Genomic DNA, 21,291 nt, shown 5'->3' with positions numbered 1-21,291 from the left:
TTGAGTTGAAAAGGATCCCAATGATCATCCAGTCCAACTCCTCCTTTGGATGCTAATAGCTTTACATCCTCATACTGGGGTACCCAAAGGCTCAGTCTGCACAAAGTGAAGTGGAATAACCCTTCCCTCACATGGGTGGCAGTGCTGGTGTACCCCAGCGCACAGATGGCACATAAACTCAGTGAGCAAAACCAACATCGTGCTATAATAAAGCAGACAGGGTTTCCAACAGCACAACCTTTTATCTTAGACTGAAGAATCTTCTCTTGGGTCTCAAAAATAAAGTCATCTGCAGCTGTTTGACACATTTTCACTGGTAGCCAAGGATCTGAGAAATAGCTGTGAATCTATGCAAGACAGTATTATATCAGTAAACTCCTGAAAAGGGGAAAGAAGCAAAAAAACTGGAAATAAAAGCTGTTGTAGTAGCACCCAATGAAAAATAAGTTTATTTAAAAACAACTAAGTATATACACAGCATATGTTTAAAGGTGTTCCTCTTCTTATTTACAGGAATGTACATTATTTCTGTTGTGCTGACAGAATCAGTGTTAACTACAACTTGGTGTCCATGAGAATATTGCCATCCTTGTCCTTTACTCTTATTCTCCCAGAGACGTACTTTGTTTCCTGGTGTCCATTTGAGTACACAGTCTTAACAGTCCCATCTGGATACTCTCGTCTCTTAAACTGCGATGTGTGTAGTTCCCTCTGGCCATTATTGAACTCTATAGTTTTGCTTCCATCTCTGCATTAAATACACATAAGATGTATTTTTTATAAAACCATTATAGGGACTATGAACAGGATTGTGTTTATTCTCAGAACAAGCAGTACAGACATAAGCCTAAAGGAAGAAATGAAGAAAAAATCTAATCTGTTTGTTACGTAGCATGCCATTTTGTTGATACCCAAAAGCACGTTACTGCAAAACCTGTGCAACTTTATTCTTGCAAGCATCCACCACATGTTCTCTGGTCTAACCTGGTTGCTACAATGCTTCAGAAGTTTAATATTTTTTAGTACCATCAGTTTGATCTGAGACCTGCATGAGGTACAGCTAGGTACTCATGTTCTCTTGAATTACGTACAAGTCAGAAAAGTCATTCAGGTTAGAGTACCAAACATAGGAGTTCAGTTTACCTCCTTCAAGCTACAAAAAATAAGCATCAAACAGGAAGCACATCTTCACAGTACCCTATATTCAAATGTAAGTTCTAAAGAACATATATCACTATAAACTGCCTCTGTCAGTGAGCTCTTCCCTACTGCTTCCCTGTCAACAGGCCAGGGTACCTGGAAATACAAAGCTTACCTCTGAATACGAACAATTGTGCCATCTGGAAAGATGCTTTCTTCTTGGCCATCCGTAAATAAACTTTTGATAGTTTGATCAGGGAAAGTAATTTCTTTCTTGCCATCAGGATAATGTTTCTCTAGAATGTATTTTGAGACAAGTTACTATTTCATAAACACAGGTTCATGTGTATATCTACACATGCACACACCACAGTAGTTTTGGGGGTTGGTTGGGCTGGATGATTTCTTTACCTATTTGTCCATTTGAAAACTGCAAGACTTCTAAGCCATCAGGGTATGTAGTATGTGTAGTCTTAGCATCAGCATAATAGTAAATCTGAAGAAAACAGTTGAGATTAACGTATCTAGCTGGAATTTGAGTGTATACACACATATAAGCATTTATAGAGAGATGCAGAAGATGTGGCATACATACCACTGTTTGATCAGGCATAATCTGCTTCACGTCTCCATTAAAGAAGGTTATTGTTACTGTTTTCCCATCAGAACCCACTTTCTTCCACGTCCCATTAGGAAGAAATATGAGGTGACAGCCATTTTTCAAAACCTTTTCGACCTAATGAACAGGTTACAGATGTCAGTATTAAGGCACTGCATTCAGGTACCCACTGATCTTTCACTTCAGGTGTTGTGGAATTTCAAATTCCATGCTTTAATTTTACCCTTCCATCAGGATAAGCAATTTCTTTCTGTATCTCTTCACTGTCTGTAAATGCAGGTCCAGGTGGTACCGACACAAGAGCTTCATCAGGAGAAGTATCCTGAAATGACAGCAATAACATAAACTTAAAAATCAAGCTCTGTCTTCACACATATTTTATTTCATAGGCTGACAGGTATGTTATGAAATGAGCATGACAGCAGGAAGACAAATATAGGAAGTCATAAAAGTGTAGGTTTTATACAGCCCCCAGTATAATTACAATGATGCATTCAGGCCTGCAGTAATCTTGAGCATGGTCAGCTTTTGTCCAAACTAAAATGAAATCCATTGCTGTGGCATGATGCCAACTGGTTGAAATCATCCATATCACGGTGTGAAACAACTGACAAAGTTTCATTACACCAAATGCTACCTACAGCATTCTAGAATTAATTCAGCTGCAGGAAGGATTCTTGCATGGTTTCCCTACCCAGAGCACACAAATAGCCAGCCTCTTAAAATGGAAAACTTTGCAAAACTAGAGGGTAGGAGGTTATTATTTTATTTCCTTGCCTTACCCACAGACACAAGTAGAACAGTCTGCATTGACTACCACATAGCCATTTTCATGACAACAACAGCATTGCAATTAAGCAACATAAAAAGATGGACTCAGCAGCTTTCCAAGTCACCTCCCAGATGTTCAGAACTGAAAGGTACTCCCTTAAAAACCAAATCAGGATACAGGACTTATTACCATAAACGTTTTAGAAGAATCTTCGAGTGTCGTCACTGTCTCAGACTTGCTGTTGTCCTTAGCAGGTGCTGATGCAGGTCCTCTCAGAAGCTTTCCTATTCAGATAAGCGTAATGAAGTTAATTTCAGTCAGTTAAGTACAGATTAATTGTTAAAATCACATACAAGGTCAAGATGTACAGGACACCCACATTAGTTTAAGTGAAGAAGAAACTGAAAGTAATGTATTTATGAGAAAAAACAAAATTTACCATAAGTCAGCTGTCTGAGGGAGGTAAATCATCTGCCACCAACACAACCAGAAACACTTTCACTCTGAGAACGGTCTCCTAAGAGCTATCTCCAGAATCTTGCCCTGGGAGGTGCCTATCTATGCACTGAAGTTCATTACAGCTATTCCTCATCTAGTTTTAGATGGTTTTTTAAACACATGCAATAAATCCACGTTTATTTTCTCTGTTAGAGAATTAACCAACATGACAAATGTGTACCTTTTGCCTCTGGATAATTTTTGCCATTTGTCTTGCCACACTTCTGAGTTGGAGGAAGCAGAGATCCAGTTTCACTTTTCAGGCCTCTATTTTGCGGACACTGGAAGTAAGGAAGTTATCCTTGTGGTTTATGTGACATTTATTCATATCTCTTAATGCAGTTGCAATAGGATTTATACACCATTTGAGAGGAAATTCACTGCAAGCTTCCTTCACAAGCAATATATTTTTGAGATTAAGTCATCAGAAGAGCTTGTGTGATGCAGCCCAAAAGCTGTTTCTGAACTGTCTGCTGCCTCATGACCAAGAACTACAGAATGTTCATTTGGTGCAAGCAATCCAAAATAACAGTTATGTTTCAAAATTAAATGTAACTACTTGAAGCTCTGCTGACCTGCCTGATTTGCCTGGCTGATCCTTGAGGTACGGAGGTTCTCAGATCTCACCTGTGTGTTTTTTCTGCTTACAGTTGCATTGTTTGAATTTCTAAGAAGCTGAATTCCTTGGCAGAGGGCACCGCCCATGGTGATGCGGCCTTGGAGACATGCAAAAGCCACTCGGTCATGGCCCTGGGCACCCTGCTCCGAGAGTCCCTGCTTGTGCAGGGGCTGGGCCGCATTCACACAGAGAGCCCCTTCCACCTCAACCATTCTGTGAATTATATTTGGAGAGGAGGTGCTATTAAAAACAATTCAGTCTGGCACCATCTGTGGAACCCCAGGATTACTGAATTAGAAATCCAAGTTGTGCCTATTAGATTATAATTTCATAATTCAAAACACAGAGATAAATAACTTACTACAGGTTCTGTCCTTTTTAAAGTCATCCCAGAATTTTCCACTTTCTTCTTGCTTCCAACAGCTTCTACTTTTTTCCAGGCTTCTAGACGAAACTTCTCCATAATTTTGACTTCTTCTTTCAGCTCCATGTTCTCATTTACTAAAGCATCTATTTGATCTTTCAGGCGTCGATGGGTGGTTGACCATTTTGCTTCTTTCCGTTTAAAATCTTCCTGTAATTCTGCCATCTGCTGTTTTAGAGCCTTAGAAAAATACATGTTTATGAAACGTTTCATTTTTTAACGTATCAAAAGATTTTAAATTTAGTAGGAAAATAAAAGATTGAGAGAGGGAAGGTTTTCTTCTGTGAAAAGAGTAGCATTAACTTCAGGCTACCAAATTGAATGTCTCAACTTCAGTCACAAGAGCTCCTGTGATCATCACTCAGATGACGCTTTACACTTCATAGTCAGGCCAGCACAAACACACTTGAGGCAGAAATGTGCTGTCTTTAAGGCTACACTCAAAAGGACCCTTAACAAATCTTGGCATGGGAAAGCAGGGAGGACATAGTCACATGTAATACTCATGAATCCATTTAGCCATTTTGCAAACATTACTCTAGTCTGTTGAAGTAGCATCAAGAAATGACACCCACGTGTGAAGATACAACTTGGCTGAATACCTGATGAATCTTGACAGAGAAGGAACAAACAGATCTTGTTTCTTTATCAACAGCATTTAAAGTCTCATGAGTAAATAATCACAAAGCATTGAAAATTATAGATGCTAACTATGTTTACTTTGGAACAGTTACAAACAAAATGTAAGCATAGTTCTAGTTTGCATCTTCATATATTACACAAATCAAAACTTGCAACGTAATTTTATATCAAAGTTGAGGATCATTTTACCATGGTCTCATGCAGTTTTTGTGCACAGAAATGTGACAAAAATATTTGTAAGGTTGTTTTTTTTTCTCCTTGAAACCACCAAATAATGTTGTGAAGACTGCAGCTGCTTTCCCAGTTAAGCCAGTCAATTGCAAACCTTCTAATGATTGGCCTAAGTTAGAAAAGTTCAGTTAGAATTAGTTCTCAGTTGCCTTTAAATGAATTTCGGTTTTCCTGTGTAAATAATAATGGTAACTGTTATTTTCATACCTGAATTTCGTCACGTTCTTTTTTGTCTGGAATTGCTCTAGCTTCTATGGTATACTTTTCAAAAACTTTACGCTCCTTTTGCAGCTTTTTCATTTCCTTTTTTCTATATTCTTCTATTTCAGCAAGTTCTTGGGCTTTCTGCTGTTGAAAGTCTGCAATTTCTTTCCTACAATTACAAAACAAAGCTTTGTTTTAGCCTAAAACTAAATACAAAACTGGACTGAGAAAAAAGACTAAATTTTGTAGTCAAACCCAGCATGTTAGCACTGGAAGACTGAATTATGAGTAGTATTTCATAGAATTATTTAGGTTAGGAGACCTCAAAGATTGGGTCCAACAATTGTCATACAGTCATACAGATAGTGTTCGATGTCCAACTACTTCTAGATTTGTATCTTTAGTCACAAAAGTTATTCAGAACTTAGCAAAGCTTCAGCTTTGGCCAGTGGAGAAGGACTTGGGGGTCCTGGTGGACAAGAAGCCGGACATGAGCCAGCAGTGTGCACTTGCATCTCAGAAGGCCAACTGTGTTCTGAGCTGCAGTAAAAAAAAGGGAGGCCAGCAGGGAGAGGGAGGGAATTGTCTCCCTTTGCTCTGCCCTTCTGAGGCTCCATTGTGTTCATCCAGGCCTGGGGCCACCAGCACAAGAAGGCTTTGGAGCTGTTGGAGCAGGTCCATAGGACAGCCACAAAGATGATGAGATGATGAGACCTCTCCTGTGAAGAAATGCTGAGGAGTTGGGTTTGTTCAGCTTGGAGAAGGCTCCAGGGAGACCTCATTGCAACCTTCTAGTACTTGAAGGGAGCCTAGTCGCAGGAAGGAGACCAACTTCATACAGTCTACTAGTGACAGGACAAGGGTGAATGGCTTTAAACTAAGAGAGGGAAAATTTAGGCTAAGTGTTAAGAAGAAATTATTTACTCAGAGGGCAGTGAGGCATTGGCACAGCTGCCCAGAGAAGCTGCAGATGCCTCATCCCTGGAGGCATTCAAGGCCAGACTGAAACTGGATGATCTTTGAGGTTCCTTCCAACCTAAACCATTCTATGATTCTAGATTCTATGAAAGCTTGCCTCAGAGCAGTAGAACACCATTCCCCCAAAAGCTGTGTGTCAAAGAACCAGTGACCAATAGCAGGTCACAAATTAAACATTAGCCAACATGGTGCTGTTTCCAAATGAAACAAAATTGACTTTGACAGAAATAGTTATGCCACTTTTAAGTCTCCACAGAATTATTTGACTGTATTAACTGCTTAAAATTCCCCTAGCTGAAATCAATATTCAGTTTGTACATCCAATCCAAATGGACAGAATCAATCACAGTCACTGTGTGATTGTTGTAGGAGACCAGTTTAGGACTGTGTTATTACTCAGAGCAAAAGTATACATGAGAAAATTCTCACTGGCATAGCCTTTAATGATATCACATTAAAGCAGCAGGAGTGCTCAACATTATTCCTAGATTGGCAGTCTATTCGTGAGTTATAACAACAATTTAATACATACATACAGAAACAAACAGTTTCTTGATCTATGTCTCCACTGTTAGTAAAATACCTGTATTGTTTTAACAGTGTCTAGGTAAGAACTGCACAGTGCGATAGCCTGGAGCATACCATTGTATTGAACACACCAAATTGTTTTCAATTCAAGATTACCTGATGCTTGCCAAGGCATGCTCTCTTTCTTCACGAAGTTTAGTTAGAATGGTGTTTTCAGCTCTGAAGCGCTCAATTTCCATTTCCAGTTCAATGAGTTTCTCTCTCAGTATCTGTGATGGTACAGTGGCTCCTGCCATAGAACAATCAGATTCAAGTTGTCAAAAGGCATCCATTAGACTGAAGAATTATTAACACGCTAATTTAAAAAAACATATAAACTATTTTGGAGATATCAGTAGCACTGCAAGAAAATTCTAGTACTGAGGTAAAATTCTGAAGTACCCTCCGTTACACACTCCAGTTCCTCATCAAGTACATCTATAATTCTTGTAGAACTAAACATATACCAGAAATCAGAATGCAAAGGACCTGTAGAGAAATGAAATGATGATATGACAAGGGTAAAGCATCAAAGAGGAAAGTTACAGCTGTAAGTTTTTCCAAGTTTACTCACAGCACAGTCCACTCATACCCAGCACTGACCTGAAATGCACTGTAGAGGCCCAGAATATTTGTGGGCCTCTGCCATTCCAGTTTCGTGTTCAGTCACTGCTTACCTAGGCTTTCATAGTCTGCTCCTGAGCATGCAAAAGAAGAGCCTAAGTACTGATGGTGTAGTATAGTCAGTTGCCTCATTCACTCTTAAATGCTGCTACCATTACTTCCAGCAACAAGACCCAGCAGATATCTTTCAAAAGCCCAATAAAGCTGTTCTCCATAAAACACTAAAGCTACCACTTCTGCTTCATATGAACTTCTCAGAAAACAGAAAAAAATCCTAAACATTATTTGGTGCAGAGTTTGAAACTGACACCTCACCATCTTACAGAAAAGACATGCTAGACTATGCCATCATGTTGTCACTAAACAACTCCATTTTAAACTAGCACAAACTCAACAGCTTCTACAGAAGATTTTAGAGGCAGCCCTTCTGCATATCATAGCCGTATGCCTGAAATGGCTGAAATCAATTTGGGAAGAGCAGAAAAATGAACATGTTTACCATATTCCAGGTGAATTCTCTACATACTATACTACAGAGAGAAAACAGACATCACTGAGGCATCCTGTTTTACTACAGGAACAATCTAACCTAGGATTGCATGGCATTACCCAAACACACTGAAGATGCACTCAGTGGAAAGGGAAGCAATGCTTCATTTTCAGCATGCTTTTGTCTCTTTGCTCAAGTCTGAAACAGTGGTCAAGCACCTTCAGATTAAGTTAGTTGAATGAGGTGATGAGACAAAAAAAAATAGCCTTCTGGGTAAAAACAAATAAAAGTTTTCACTGAACTTATCATTCAGCAAGCTGTGTGATGACTGCATCTGGCACCAGACACAACCAGAATAGATGAAAGGTGCCATTCCCTACAGTAGAAGTCTGTACCTTTTGGTGTAGCATCAAATTGCAGCTCAAGCCTTAGAAGGAAAGACTTGTAAAACCCATTTTCTTCAACATTTCCTACCAGTTGCTGTTCCCTCACCTCCAGACTCTTGTTCCACACTGGATTTGATTTCATGCTCTGGATGACAGCCTGTCTTCTGTTTCGGTTTCAGTGAGGGAAACAGTTTCACCATCAGGTTTGATGGAGGTCCATTTGAATCACCATCCACTGCAGACTGTTTAGATAGTTCTTCCCCCTTCTTTGAGGCAACTTTTCTCTTCAGTGCTTTATCTGGGAAAGGTGTATTGTTTTTACTGAAAAAGTCATTCTGTGAGGGCATCTTACTGTATTTTTCAGGTAAATCATCATGAGCATAATCTTCATCAAGATCACTCCACGTTCTCTCATCATCAAATTCAAACTTATTCCTGTTTACACAAGCCATGCTTCTTTGGTGGTCTGAAGCTCTCCTAACCTTTTGGTTTGACTGTGCACTGCTATCTTTGCCTGACAAGTCAAGGTTGGCACCTCCATTTTTGCTTTCTTTGCTGATATCTGTAGCAGAACTTCCATAATCTAACAATTCTGGATCGCTTTCTCTATGGCTCACAAAGGATGTCTTAACATCTTCATTTTCATACTTTAAAGTGGTCTCAAATTCTTGCTCAGAATCTGTAGTACTATCACCATTTTCTTCATCTTTGTCTTCATTTACAATCCACTGAGTACTTTTTAAATTAGGAGCTGCTGTCGTGGAAGAAACTGAAAACATTACACTATCTGCTTTATTCAATGGATCCTTCAGTCTAGAAGCAGTTTCTGAATTTGAGACCGTATGATTAACTGCTTTATCATTTCTATTTCCTGCTGCTACACATTCTCCCTTTTTCTTAATAATGAGTTCAGCTGCAGGTTCCTTTACTTGCTGCGGTTTTGCCTTGATAGGCGTAGAGGACATTCTGCGCCCCTGTGAATTTTGCTGATCTCGATCTAAAATCCTTTGCACAAATGAAGAATTACTTGAGAAAGATATTTCATCTGCAGCCTGTTCTAGAAACAAAAATTCATCCAATTCCAGATTCTCTTTTTCCTTTTCTTTTTCCCAGTTTTCCAACTTATTCTGAAATGAAACTTCAAAAGACAGTTCTGAATCCTTTACAGGGAGACTCACAGAACAGTTAGAATTAGAAAAGGCATCGGCCACCTGAGGATTTTCTATGTCAGGTAGTTTGTTTCTGATTTTGCTGCCAGTGCTAGTCTTAGTAAATTCCACTACATTCTCTTTATTTTCTATTATGTTGTTGATTTCTGATGAGAAAGAAACTTTAATCTGTCCATCAAGATTTTTCCCTGGTTGCATTCTTGTTTCTAGTGGCAAGGAATTTTTTCCATTGTGATTCCTGAGTACCAGGGTCTTCTGAAGAGGACATTTTGCTTTGTCAGGCTGGTTATTCTTTTGACGTGGTGTAAGAGGACTCCCAGAAACCAGTTCTTTGCCAGAAGGCAGACTTTTCTTTTGCATTTGCGATCTGTCCACTCTCACATTTCTGTCCTCTAAAGTCCTCTGTGGAGGTTTCAGTATGTTTTCCCCAGATTTTGTTATCTTAGATTTGGCATTAGTGAACCTTGCTAAGCCTTCTCCTCTTTTTAGGAAGGGTTGTTTGATCACTGGCTTTTGAATGGCTGATCCATATGTCTCCTGAAAGAGGATAAGGAAAAATTATATGTTTTTTAACATACAATGTTAAAAAATCTCTCATGCAGTTTTAAGTTGCTGGGTGTTTGAATTGTTTTGGTTGTTTTCCAAATCAACCCCATATATTAGTAGGAATTTATATAGTACATTTACTTCTACTGGATTTCTAAAAGCATCTTAGACAAACGAAATAGTTGGGGCTTACTGTTTTATTATGAACATGAATTGTTACGATGCGAACATTGCAGTGTTAGCTTTTTATGCCAGAACCTGCCATCTTAAGTTTTTAAAGAACCCATCACATCATGGTATAATATATAAAAAATGAAAGTTCGAAAGAATAGAAAACCTGTAACTTCTGTTTTTGCTTCAGACGCTGCTCTTCTATCTGCATCTGTTCTTCCACAAATTCTTCAAATGTCTGTTTCTTCTCCTGAATGGCAGCTTTAATAGGTCTAGAGCAATTTGTAAAAGATTAACTCTTACATTTCCATCTAATTTAACTGTGTTTAGCATCACTGCTATTCAAAGTCCTGGGACGCAATTACATAAAAGATGACAAATTACTTTAGTTTTAGTAATTACTTTTTAGTAATTACTTTTTTACATAAAAGATGACAAAGTACTTTAGTTACTGAGTAGCAAAGCTAATCTGAAAAATGCATTGTAGTCGTAGTTGATTATCTTTTGATAAAGTTAATCATGCACAACTTTAAAAAAAAAATACAATATGCAGGTTTTGCTGTTTCATCGTCCACTGCTTTTCTCAATGAGCCAATCTTCTGCCCAAGCCATTAAACTCACACTCAGATTTTAGTCATACTGATAACTTCTGTGGTATCTCCTTCACACCAATACACAGAAATGCTACTGAGATCAGCCTGCGTACTGGCTAGGATGCAATAAACTTTCTTCACTGCAGTCTGTATGGTGCTGCTTTGAATTTGTGACAAAAACAGTGTTGATAACGTCCAGCTTTTGTGCTGTTGTTGAACACTGCTTGCAGAGCATCAACATTTTCTTTGGTTTCTCATGGCACCCACTGTTTCCCCAAGCAAATAGGCTGATAGAGCCACAAAGCTAACCCAAAGCAACCAAGAGGACCTGCCACGCCATGCAACATCATGCTCAGCAGTGAGAACTGTGGACTTGGTTTTCTAAAACTACCTGTTGCTCAGGGACCAACTGTGCATCAGTCTGCTTGTGGGAGATGAAGAGTGGCTGCCTTCTTAACACTGGGGTCTCTTTCCCTCTTTTCTTCACTTGTTAAACTGTCTTTATCTCAACCCACAGCTGTCATTTTTCCTCTTCTAATTCACCTCCATTGAATTCTGAGGCAGGGTGACCAAGTGGCTGCCTAGGGTCAACCCAGTACCTCCTGGAACAAGAATTTCTTGATATGACCAGGCAGACAAGGCAGCGTTTCAAAACAATGCCAACCACTACTTTTATTCCAGCAACACCATAAAAATAAATAAATAAAGCTTCTAACATCCATGAGAATGATTCTCCCACAAGCACTATTACTTCTTAGACACATAGATGCACACAAACATAACTCCTCATAACAAACTAAAAAGTCATGGCCTTACACTTCTCCTCCACATCACTACTTCTGCTGTGTAACAGTGGAGAGGAGACTGTAATAAATCAGATTGAGTACAGTAATTGTAACTGCCAATATAGTAAGCCTATACCAGAATGTGCTTCTACACTATCATTACCCCATGCTGCACACACCTCTTCAGCCAACACAGCACATTTGTCACAGTCTCAAGCCAGAAACTCTCTTACCACTGGTCTCCATGTACTAGCAAAATGTAATCCCTGCTTGAGAAAGCTATACAAATTGAGAATATCAGGCTCTTAATCAGGAATCAGAATTCAGCCCAACTTGCAGTATATATTCCTTATAGTTTTTATCAAATAATGTTCTGAATTACCTTTCCTCTGCATTAGTCACCCATAAATCTTTTTCTGTGCTTTCAGAGAGTTCCGCACAAAAAGGATCCATAGGTGGATCTTCAGTCTCCATTAATTTTTCCATCTTCTGTTCTGGACACCATGTGCTTTTTCCTATGAAATCAATAGAATTTAGGTTTGGGTTTTTTTTTTCCCCACCAAAAAGCATGCAAACAAACAAATCAGCTTTCAGCTCGCATTTTAAGTGGCAAACAGATTAGATCAAAACCAGATGACAGCTTCACAGTCATGTAGTCTGAATTCACACACAAAAGAAGTCCTATGATTTTCCCAAACTAACGCTTCTTTGAATGTGAGCACTCTTTTTAAAGCAATATCCAACCACATGTAAGTTTTCTCCCCCAGACACACACCTTAGCATCCTGTTCTGGTTCATCATCTTTGCTAATTTACGGCTTAGAGGTAGAATAACTGAAGCTTGGATGTCTGCTATACTTATCAATAAAGATCAGTTCATCCTTTCACATCTGCATAGACCAAGATTAAAAGCTTTTCATCACCCTTCATACCTGTAATGCATTCTCATGTCGTTTCTCTGAAACCTGTGCAGATTTACAAACTCCTCACTGAATTTCTTGATTAAAACCACAAAAACACAATTCCAGTCATAATAGCATAAACATTAACATGGTGCAACTAAGAAAATAGGAAAAGGTGAAGAACTCTGCTGCATTTCTTCTGGTATATAAACAATTCTTAATCACCCTTCCAACCCTAAGCACTCTATGCCAGCGCATCTCTTTGCCAATCCATCTTGATTCCTAATTCCAGTTCAGTTATTTATCCTCACAACACAGTTGGTCTGGAGACATTATATATCCCCATATAGATTATTTTCTAATTACTACTTGAAAGCATGGTTTCAGTTTATTCCAACTTACCAAATAATGCAGCTATCCAGTATCTGTCATTTTACCATTTACCCAATCTTTATCATACATACGTTTTAGCTGTAGTGTTTTTGTTTTTGTTTTCCCCCACTAGAACAGGTAAACATTTCATGCTGATGGAAGAACTTGATTTTTCTTCCTGCTGCTTCTAACAACACTCACATGAACTCTGAGGCTTCTGAGCTGACCACAAATATATTCAGCAAAGTAAACCAAAATTTGTATAGAATCATCACTACAAGCAGTGAGTTATGCTCAGTAACCATGGGAATACACACTCCAAGTTATTTTTCTCCAAATGACTAACTAACATATTTGTCATCTTCACCATCTTTCAAGCAATTCAGCATTTTTAGGGGCACAGCCAGACCTGGCTTTTTACAGGCAGATACTACTGAACAACAACCTCAACTCAGTCCAAGACTGTCCTCTCCCTTTGTACAAACTAAATTGGACTGGAACACTGATCCAGGTTACAAATGTTTGTTTATCAGTACGGATGAGCTCCCCAGCCACATTAAGTTCATCACACGACAAACATGCGTGCTGTGAGCACAAATATGGAGGTACCACTTCATTTAGATGCAGTGGTAGCTTAAAGCAAGCAGAAGTACTACAGGAAACAGATAATCAGAGAGGAATGTAACTGCTTATTTTATGTGGTCTTTTATATTTACAATATATTCTTCAAAAAAGGGGTTCCCATCATTAACTTACAATTAAAGTTGGCAAAGGGATAGTATCCCTTCAGCAATCAGTCATTAAATGGTGCAGCATTTATCTTTGATTAATCAAGTAGTCTTAAGATGAACACTAAATACACTTTCTAATTTAAACAAGAACAATAGATCGTATTCTTCATTTTAATAAAGTATACATTTCTCCACTCAGAGGGTGGTGATGCACTGGAACAGGTTGCCCAGGGAGATTGTTGAAGCCCCATCCCTGGATGCACTCAAGGCTAGGCTGGATGTGGCTCTGAGCAGCCTGGTCTGGTGGTAACCCTGCACATAGTGGGAGCAGGGGAGGGGGGAGGTGAAACCTGTGGCTCTTTTCAAGCCAAGGCCATTCTGTGATTCTATGTCCTATGCTTTATTTCTCAACTTACCAGGAACTGCTGTGTGACCAGATACCATGCTAAGTAACTTCTGCTGTTCTTCCATCAGCCTTTTAAGTTGCTCCATCTGTTGCTTCTTCAGCTGTTCCTGTTTCTGTTGTTGCAATTCCTTCAGCTTTTCCAGGGGGAGGGAAAAAAAACCAACAAACAAACATACTGTGGGATAAGTATATTTAGAATTTACCAAACCATAAGCATCATCAAGACAACAAGCTTTGAAGATGTCCCATTATTTAACTGTAACATGAAGTGTTGCACATATAAGTGCTTTGATGAACAAAGTTACCGGTTCTGCTATGAATACACACACTACTTCTACTATGTGAATACTATACCCCAATCCAATGGTTTTTAATTGACCAACCCGCAAACAATAGAAATCGGAATACTCGTTTCTGCAACTGGGGAAAAACACTCAAATTCTGTTCTTTTAATACCATCTTCTACTATGTGGTGGTTTTACTAAAATTTATAATAACTCAGAATTAAAACAGCTTTAGAAAAGTCGTTATTTGTATGTAAGTATATACAACAGAATTCTTTATATATATGTATTAGTGGACCTCACTGTAATTATCTGATATCTTGGAAATAATATATATATACACACACACAAGACTATAATAAATGATATTATAAACACATAAATATGTATATGTGGGCATATATATACATGTATATATGTAGTGGGAGTATGTATATATATATTCGATTGTATGTGTGTGTGTGTGTATGTATATATATATATATATGAACATCCAAATTCAGTGTTGTTAGTATCTGTGCGAAGGCAAATACCACTGTCACAACCAGTACCCAACAATACAGCTTCAAGAAAGAAAGTAACAAAACGCTGTAAAACCATGTTCATCTTTTGAAGAAAGAAGATTCTGAGAGCAAATATGCTGGTGCTAAACGTAATTTTGAACTGAAATCTGTGCCTGTGAAAACGAACTAGACCCTCAGTAACAGCATGTTATGAGGAGGACACTAACCTTTATGCATACATCACTGACTCAGGGCTTGCTCTTTGAGCTTGTGTTCTACAAATAATTTCAGGTACGAAAAATCATAGAATCTAGTTAGAGTTGGAAGGGACCTTTAAAGGTCATCCAGTCCAACTCCCCTGCAATGAAAAGGGACATGTACAGCTTGATCAGGCTGCCCAGTGCCTGATCCAGCCTTGCCTTGAAAGTCTCCAAGGATGGGTCATCATCTCTGGACAACCTGTTCCAGCGCCTCACCACCCCTACTGTTAAAGCCTTTTTCCTTATGTCTAACCTAAATCTCCTCTCCTTAAGCTTGAAACCATTTCTCCTTGTTCTGTCACCACAGACCCCGCTAAGTAATCTGTCCCCTTCTTTCCTGTAGCTCCCCTTCACATACTGACAGGTTGCTCTCGGGTCACACACATCCTTCTCTTCTCCAGGCTGAACAGCCCCAGCTCTCTCAGCCTGTCCTCATAGGAGAGGCATTCCATTCCACGGATGCACAGGAACTAAATAAATCTTAATTTATGAATATCAAGTAATTCTAGATTTTTAAACATTTATTTATTACCTGTTCAAGCTTTTGTAATAGAGGATCACTGCAATTGGATTTATTCTGACCGTCCAGTTCACTGTGGCCAAAGTCTGCTTTAGAGCTTCCTACATTACATGCTGTTGCTGGAAAAGCCGTTTCAGTGCTGTTTTGCTGAAGCGCACAGGAGCTGCCAGACTGCAGCAGCTGTTCTTCACTCAAGGAGTCCTCACTCACAGAACCGCTGTCTGACAGATGCTGCCCTTCACCAGGGAAAGCCGCGATGTTTTCAGGTCCAGGTAACAGATTTTCTGTGTTGATTTTCAATCCAGTAAAACGAGGATCTAATAAGACACCAGCACGGGAACTACTGGACATCCAGTGCGCAAGGAAGTTTTGTTCACTGCTCAGATCTTCAACAGTTGGCATCTTGTAAGTTATATCCCAATGCGATTGCTGACGTAGCACTAAGTTATGTTAACAATTATGTTAACACGGCATCAGGTAGCGCTCGGGGAGTAAAAGGCGCAGCCACAAGCATCAGGTAATGCTGCCCGCTTCCTACCATCACTGCCCGGCAGCACTCCGGGATCCCCACAGGAACTGACACGGAATCCTACAGGACTCCAGTACGGGCACAGTTCGAAGCTCAAAGCTCCCTTAAAGCGTTCTATTCCACAAGGCCGATGCCGCCTCCCGCCGCTCGCACTTACAAACGCGCCGCCATGGCGCAGCCTCCCGCCGCCACAGGCTGGGTGCCGCGCGGCGCGGGGCATGCCGGGATTCGTAGTGCCGAGCCGCCGCCCGCCTCGCGCAGCCCAATGGAGACCAGCTCGGAGCCTGACTACAGCTCCCAAGACGCTGAGCGGCGAGAGCGCCGTTAATGGGCTGCCGCTGCAAACCGCCCCGCTACGTCCAGCCTCCCGTCCCGTCCCGCTGCTGTGGGAGGCGCCGCTTCCCGCCTTGCGAGGGCGGCTGTGTGGAGATGAGCGCGGGGCTCACCGCGCGGGCCTGTGTGCTCTCAGAGTGCCGTCACTGCAGCTGGCTGTGCCCTTTAACTGCCCTTTTAATCTTTAAATAACCGCAGGAAGGGTGGAGTGGAAGGATAAGTGGGCAGGAAGCACACAGTGTCACAAAATAGCCTCCCCACCTCCCCGACAGCTCTGTGCCATTCCCTCACCTTCTGTCTCCATCACTAGGGAGTTTCTGACATTTTGCTCTTCAGGAATACTCTTACTGAGCAAAACCGTTTCCTCAGAGCTCCATCAAACAGTGGAGAATCTCGCTCCAGAACCTAAAGGCACATTGCCAGCTTGGCCCGGGTTTTGTACCTCTTTACATTTGACGCCGCATCCTATAAGATTCTCATAGAGAAGCTGTTGAATTATGGGCTGGTTACTGAGGTGAACTGAAAACTGAATGACCAGGCCTGGAGGACCTGTGATACAAAGTCTTGTTGGAGGCCAGTAAGGAGCAGGGTGCCTCAGAGGTCAATACAGAGTCCAGTCTTCTTCAGCACCTCCATTAATGATCTGGATGGTGGGGTAGAATGTATCCTCAGCAAGTTTGCCAGTTACACAAAACTGAGGGGCCCAAAACTGAACACATTACTCAAGGTGCAACCTTGACAGGGTTGAGTACAGGGGTACAGTCAACTCCTATGTGGAATCTTACAAATAGAGTAACATTCACAGAAGGAACTGAGCAGAATACATTGAAGAGGAAGGCCAATTGCCATCTAGACGGTGATAGCTTCCACTGCAGTCATTGTGAACGGCATCTTAAACTGGATTAAATGAGACTCACAAACTGATGTTTATCATCCTGCTGACTCTGGCAACCATCTAGCATACACACAGTTTCTACTGGCTGTCATAAACTATATACAAGCTGAACTTCCTGTGTTCCAGTTTGTGTCTGTTGTTGCTGGGCACCATGAAAAAGAGCACAGTCCCATTTTCTTGACACCCACCCACTAGATATTTATAGGCACTGATAAGATCCCCCTTCAGCCTTCTCCAGGATGAACAGCCCCAGGTCTCTCAGCCTTTCCTCCTAAGGGAGATGCTCCATGCCCCTAATCATCTTCGTAGCCCTACACTGCAGTAGTTATCTGTCTGTGCAGAAACAGTTTCTAGAGATAATTTAAAGTTAATTATCTCTGTGCAGTTTGGTCTGTTCCTACATTTACAACACAAACAACCTAGGGGAGTTCCCTGGACTGCAAGCAGCATCTATTAGTAGGTCTAAGCACAGCTGCTCTGCCTAGGGGCATCTCTGGGGATCTCTCCCACAGCTCCACTGTTCCAGGGTTAATTTGTCACTTCATTTTTAAGCTGCCTGGGAGTTCAGTCAATCGGGTGCTCAGCTACTCTGCTGCAAATCAGTCCATTTGCAGAAAGTAGCTGGGAAATTCTCAGCCTGCTCCGAGGACTGACAGTGAGGTGTGCTGAGTGTGCACACAAATGCAGCCCTTGCACCAGTGGCTATGAGGACAGAGCCAGGGCTGGACTGAAAGTGAGTAAGGCTGGGGCAGTCACTTCACTGGCAGGGGCACAATCCCTCAGCACCCAATTAAGAAGAGCAGAGCAGCTGACAGTGATTGCTGGTGACATTAGTCAGGTCCGAGGAGCTTCATTTTGGGCTTGTCTGTCTGGTCTGAAGTCCAACAAGGAACTCAAGCCCACAGGATCTGGGTCTGAACATATCTGCAATATAGCTCAGCAAAGAAACCAAGGGCAAAAGCCTCAGCTTAAAGGCATCTCTTGAGTGAAAGAAGGAGCAGGCTTCTGCTGAGTCTTTCCACTGCTCTCTTCTAGGCCCCACAGCTGCACAGTCAAGGCTGGCCCTGAGCCCCAGCAGCCAGAGCCTTGGGAGGGGAGAGGGTCACTGACACTGATCTCCAGCATTCCCTATATATGTATCACAACTCCTGTTGGAGTTCTTGCATGCAGCTAACTTATCAATAAGTAATTTGTAGTTTATTTGTGGATGTTACTAAATTGGTCATTACCATGTGGCATCTGTATAGCATGTCTTTGTAGGTCTATTTCCCAGCAGTTGCTGCAGCTCCTCCTGTCACAATGTATTAAGAGAAGCACAGGAAGCACTTCTGCATAAATCATCAAATGATCTTTTAATTATTCAAATGCAGGTTTTTAAACAAAGACCTTGTAAGACCTTAAAGACCTACCATGAGCTCTTGATCCCTTAGACAGAGTACAGCCCAACAATGCAGTGCATTTTCTGTCCTGAGGCATAATTCCACAATGTACCCCTGCAACTGAGATCTGCACGGTTAGGTCTTCATCATGCTAGAGCTGTAGTTCTACTGACTTGTGTCATTTATGTCTCACTGGACAAGAATCTGTGTTCAGGGGTTTCCAGAGCTAAAGTAGATTAATAAGTGCACCTCATGTTTTCATTTTTTCCTGAAGTCTTAAGAAGGAAAGCTGAGGAAAACCAGGAGAGAAAAGAGTTTAAAGAATTGTTGTTGAGTGAGTTAATGCTTAAATTATTCTCACACCCACAACTGTTGTCTGATTCTGTTTTTCTCAAGGGGCATTATCTCTTTTTTGTTGTTGTTTGTTTAGCTTTCCATGGAATTAATTACTTTACAGTATCATCTCTTCTATTGCCCAGTCCACCGGAGCAAAAAGCAACCTATAAAGCTGAGGCACAAGTCATAAACCAGAAATGATGAGATAGTAAAGGACAATGAATGCCCCGGTGGCGCAGTGGTTAAAGACGCCGCCTTGCAACACTGGGACCCGGAGTTCGAGTCCCCCCTGTGGCGCAAGTGGTAGAAGTGCCGCTCTGCTACACAGAGGCTCGAATCCCGGGGGCTGGACTCGATGATCTCTAAGGTCCCTTCCAACCCGCACGAAACTATGAAACTATGAAACTATGAAAATGAGGATGGCAGCAAACGAGAATGAGGAATTCCTGGGGTTTTGTTAGGACACAGAGGAAGTAAACAGAAGAGCAGATGTGAAAAGAAAGTCAGAAGCAATCTGCTACCTTGGAGACTGAATTTCTGTCACTGGAGGATAGATGCTACACGTGTAGAATTAACACAGCCTTTCACAAACATCTCTTTCAGTTGAGTTTTGAATACATTTGTGTGTTTATATATTCAGTTCTCATATCTATTGATTTTATCTGATTGTGTTTTTTCTAAATCCTTCCTTTAATCCTTGACAATCTAGATGAAGAAGCAAATCTTGAAGAACATGATTATACATCTCAGCTTGGAGAACGCAGTTCTAAACCAGTTTACAAGCTCCATTGCTCTGACAAAGGATATGTTTTCTATTAAATGTCTTGCTCCCTTTATCTCATCTGTCAGAAGACTAAATTCTTTAACCCTACACATATCAAAACCAATCTTCATTTAGCTGAACAATGTTTATTAATTTAGAAACAGAGACAAAACTCTGATTTCTGAAAATATTTTTATTTCTTCTGCAATGCAGCGAGTTATTTTTATCTTTCTCATATATTGCTGACTTCACTTCACAATAAAAAACCAGTCCATTGGTGTGTTCCTGTTGGGAGCTGCCACAAGGGTTTGCAATTTGTGCTAGACTGGGAGAGGATTTGCTTCCAGAATAATGCGTGGTCCACTCCAGATCTTTTCTCCTTCTAAAATTTTTAGCAATGAAAATGCCTCTTTGAGATGGTTTTGTACCAGGTTTTAATGAAATAATTGTTGAAACACTTTATGTTTGTGGTACCAAATATTAAACATTTTGGATTTGAAGATACGGTGTGTTTTATGATTGGTTATTTTGCTTCTTCATTAGAACTGCAAAAAGCAAACTAAATCAATCAATAAGACGCTGGCAGTTGAGGGGCGGGCCTTCCATGAGCTCCCAGCGTCCACCTGCCATGGTGATGTGGAGGCAGAGTCACAGAGGGTAGAACGGTGGAACCCCCCTGCAGGTATATAAAGGGCAGTGCCAGGGAGCCGGCAGTGCCAGTGAGCCGGCAGCCCAGAGCAGAGCGGACAGCGGCAGAGCGAGCAGCAGCAGAGCAGGAGCTGAAGTGAGAAGGGAGGGGAAACGCAGGGGCTGCAGTGAGAAGGGGTGGGGAGGAGCAGGGGCCGAGGGGAGAAGAGATAGGGGGAAGCAGGAGCCCAGGTGAGAAGGGATGGGGAGAAGCAGGGGCTGAAGTGAGAAGAGATAGGGAGAGGGAGGAGTGGATGGGCACGGTGTGGAAACACTGTGAGTGTAGTCCAGGCGCTTCTGCTCCTTCGCATCACCCGTGAGCGCGGGTGGTGGAGGAGGGTTTGTTGTCTTCTAGGCCAGGGACACGGACACGGCTGGAACACGGCATGCTCCTGGTGTCAGCCCTGCAGCTGTCAGTGCGTGAGGAGAGCGCTGCACCTCCGGCCCTCGCTGCTCTGTGACAGTCTCCGGGTCTGCCTCCCAATAAAGCCTGATTCGTGAATCCGTTGCTTGGTGCCTCTCCTTTGTGCGGTCCCTCTTATGACATCGAAGCGTCTTTACACGTGTGTGCCTGTGTGTGGTGTGTGCGCTTGTAGACACGGACAAAGCGTCCCCATGATACACGCAGAGACCAAACCTCTGTTTTTGACACCTTTCCCCGTATCCAAGAATCTCTGCACTGACAGCACAATGAGCTCTGAGGTCACAGAACCGCAGTGCCCTATGACAGCCCGTGAGCCAACCGCCATGTGCTCATCCAGCGCCGTGATGTGGGAGGCCATGAGGCCGGGGCACCCCGTGCTGCTCGTTCAGCCCGCAGCGTGGGCTCAGCCGTTGCCAGGGGCACAACGGGACGGTTTTCAGCCGAGGCGTCAGGGCGGGGAGCACGTCAGCGCCTCGGCTGTTTTCTCTGACAAACATCAGTTCTCCTTCG

At 41.6% G+C, this 21,291-nt stretch overlaps 1 protein-coding gene and 1 long non-coding RNA gene across 4 annotated transcripts; one reads left to right on the top strand and one right to left on the bottom strand.

Annotated features, from left to right (window-relative positions):
* Positions 1 to 420: 420 nt before the first annotated feature.
* CPAP (centrosome assembly and centriole elongation protein) lies at positions 421 to 16,156 on the bottom strand. Of its 3 annotated transcripts, none has more exons than XM_015852193.3 (15): positions 15,448 to 16,156; positions 13,879 to 14,002; positions 11,841 to 11,973; positions 10,247 to 10,352; positions 8,301 to 9,900; positions 6,812 to 6,944; positions 5,153 to 5,318; positions 4,010 to 4,252; positions 3,211 to 3,310; positions 2,721 to 2,815; positions 1,983 to 2,081; positions 1,736 to 1,876; positions 1,552 to 1,636; positions 1,316 to 1,436; positions 421 to 748 (listed from the first exon to the last, which is right to left on the bottom strand). In XM_015852193.3, exons 1-15 carry the CDS (start codon positions 15,835 to 15,837, stop codon positions 556 to 558), a joined length of 3,729 nt encoding a protein of 1,242 aa, XP_015707679.2. In that variant the 5' UTR covers positions 15,838 to 16,156; the 3' UTR covers positions 421 to 555. The 3 variants fall into 3 exon arrangements, 2 of the variants coding, with proteins under 2 accessions (XP_015707679.2, XP_085392534.1); XM_085536408.1 differs by having other exon boundaries at positions 718 to 847; XR_014942202.1 differs by lacking the exons at positions 421 to 748; positions 1,316 to 1,436; positions 1,552 to 1,636; ... (4 more) ...; positions 4,010 to 4,252; positions 5,153 to 5,318 and having other exon boundaries at positions 6,815 to 6,944; positions 8,204 to 9,900.
* A 4,226-nt stretch (positions 16,157 to 20,382) lies between these two features.
* LOC146762827 (uncharacterized) lies at positions 20,383 to 20,859 on the top strand. The gene is made up of 2 exons (XR_014942213.1): positions 20,383 to 20,454; positions 20,713 to 20,859. It is a non-coding gene; the product is annotated as an uncharacterized LOC146762827 (long non-coding RNA).
* The last annotated feature ends 432 nt before the right edge of the window (positions 20,860 to 21,291 follow it).

Source organism: Coturnix japonica, chromosome 1 (genome assembly GCF_054131305.1).
Source record: "Coturnix japonica strain WE chromosome 1, WE-NBRP24, whole genome shotgun sequence".
In the NCBI taxonomy this organism is placed as follows: Eukaryota; Metazoa; Chordata; class Aves; order Galliformes; family Phasianidae; genus Coturnix; species Coturnix japonica.
The sequence above is the reverse complement of the archived record's forward strand: the minus strand, read 5'-3'. Positions and strand labels throughout refer to the sequence as shown.

Excerpts from the sequence above, each read along its gene's own strand:
- CPAP (XM_015852193.3), bottom strand. The coding sequence starts at position 15,837 with ATGCCAACTGTTGAAGATCTGAGCAGTGAACAAAACTTCCTTGCGCAC. Across the intron at positions 14,003-15,447 it reads TATTACAAAAGCTTGAACAG|CTGAAGGAATTGCAACAACA; the intron begins GTAATAAATAAA and ends CCCCTGGAAAAG. Across the intron at positions 2,082-2,720 it reads ATTCTTCTAAAACGTTTATG|GATACTTCTCCTGATGAAGC; the intron begins GTAATAAGTCCT and ends CTGTCATTTCAG.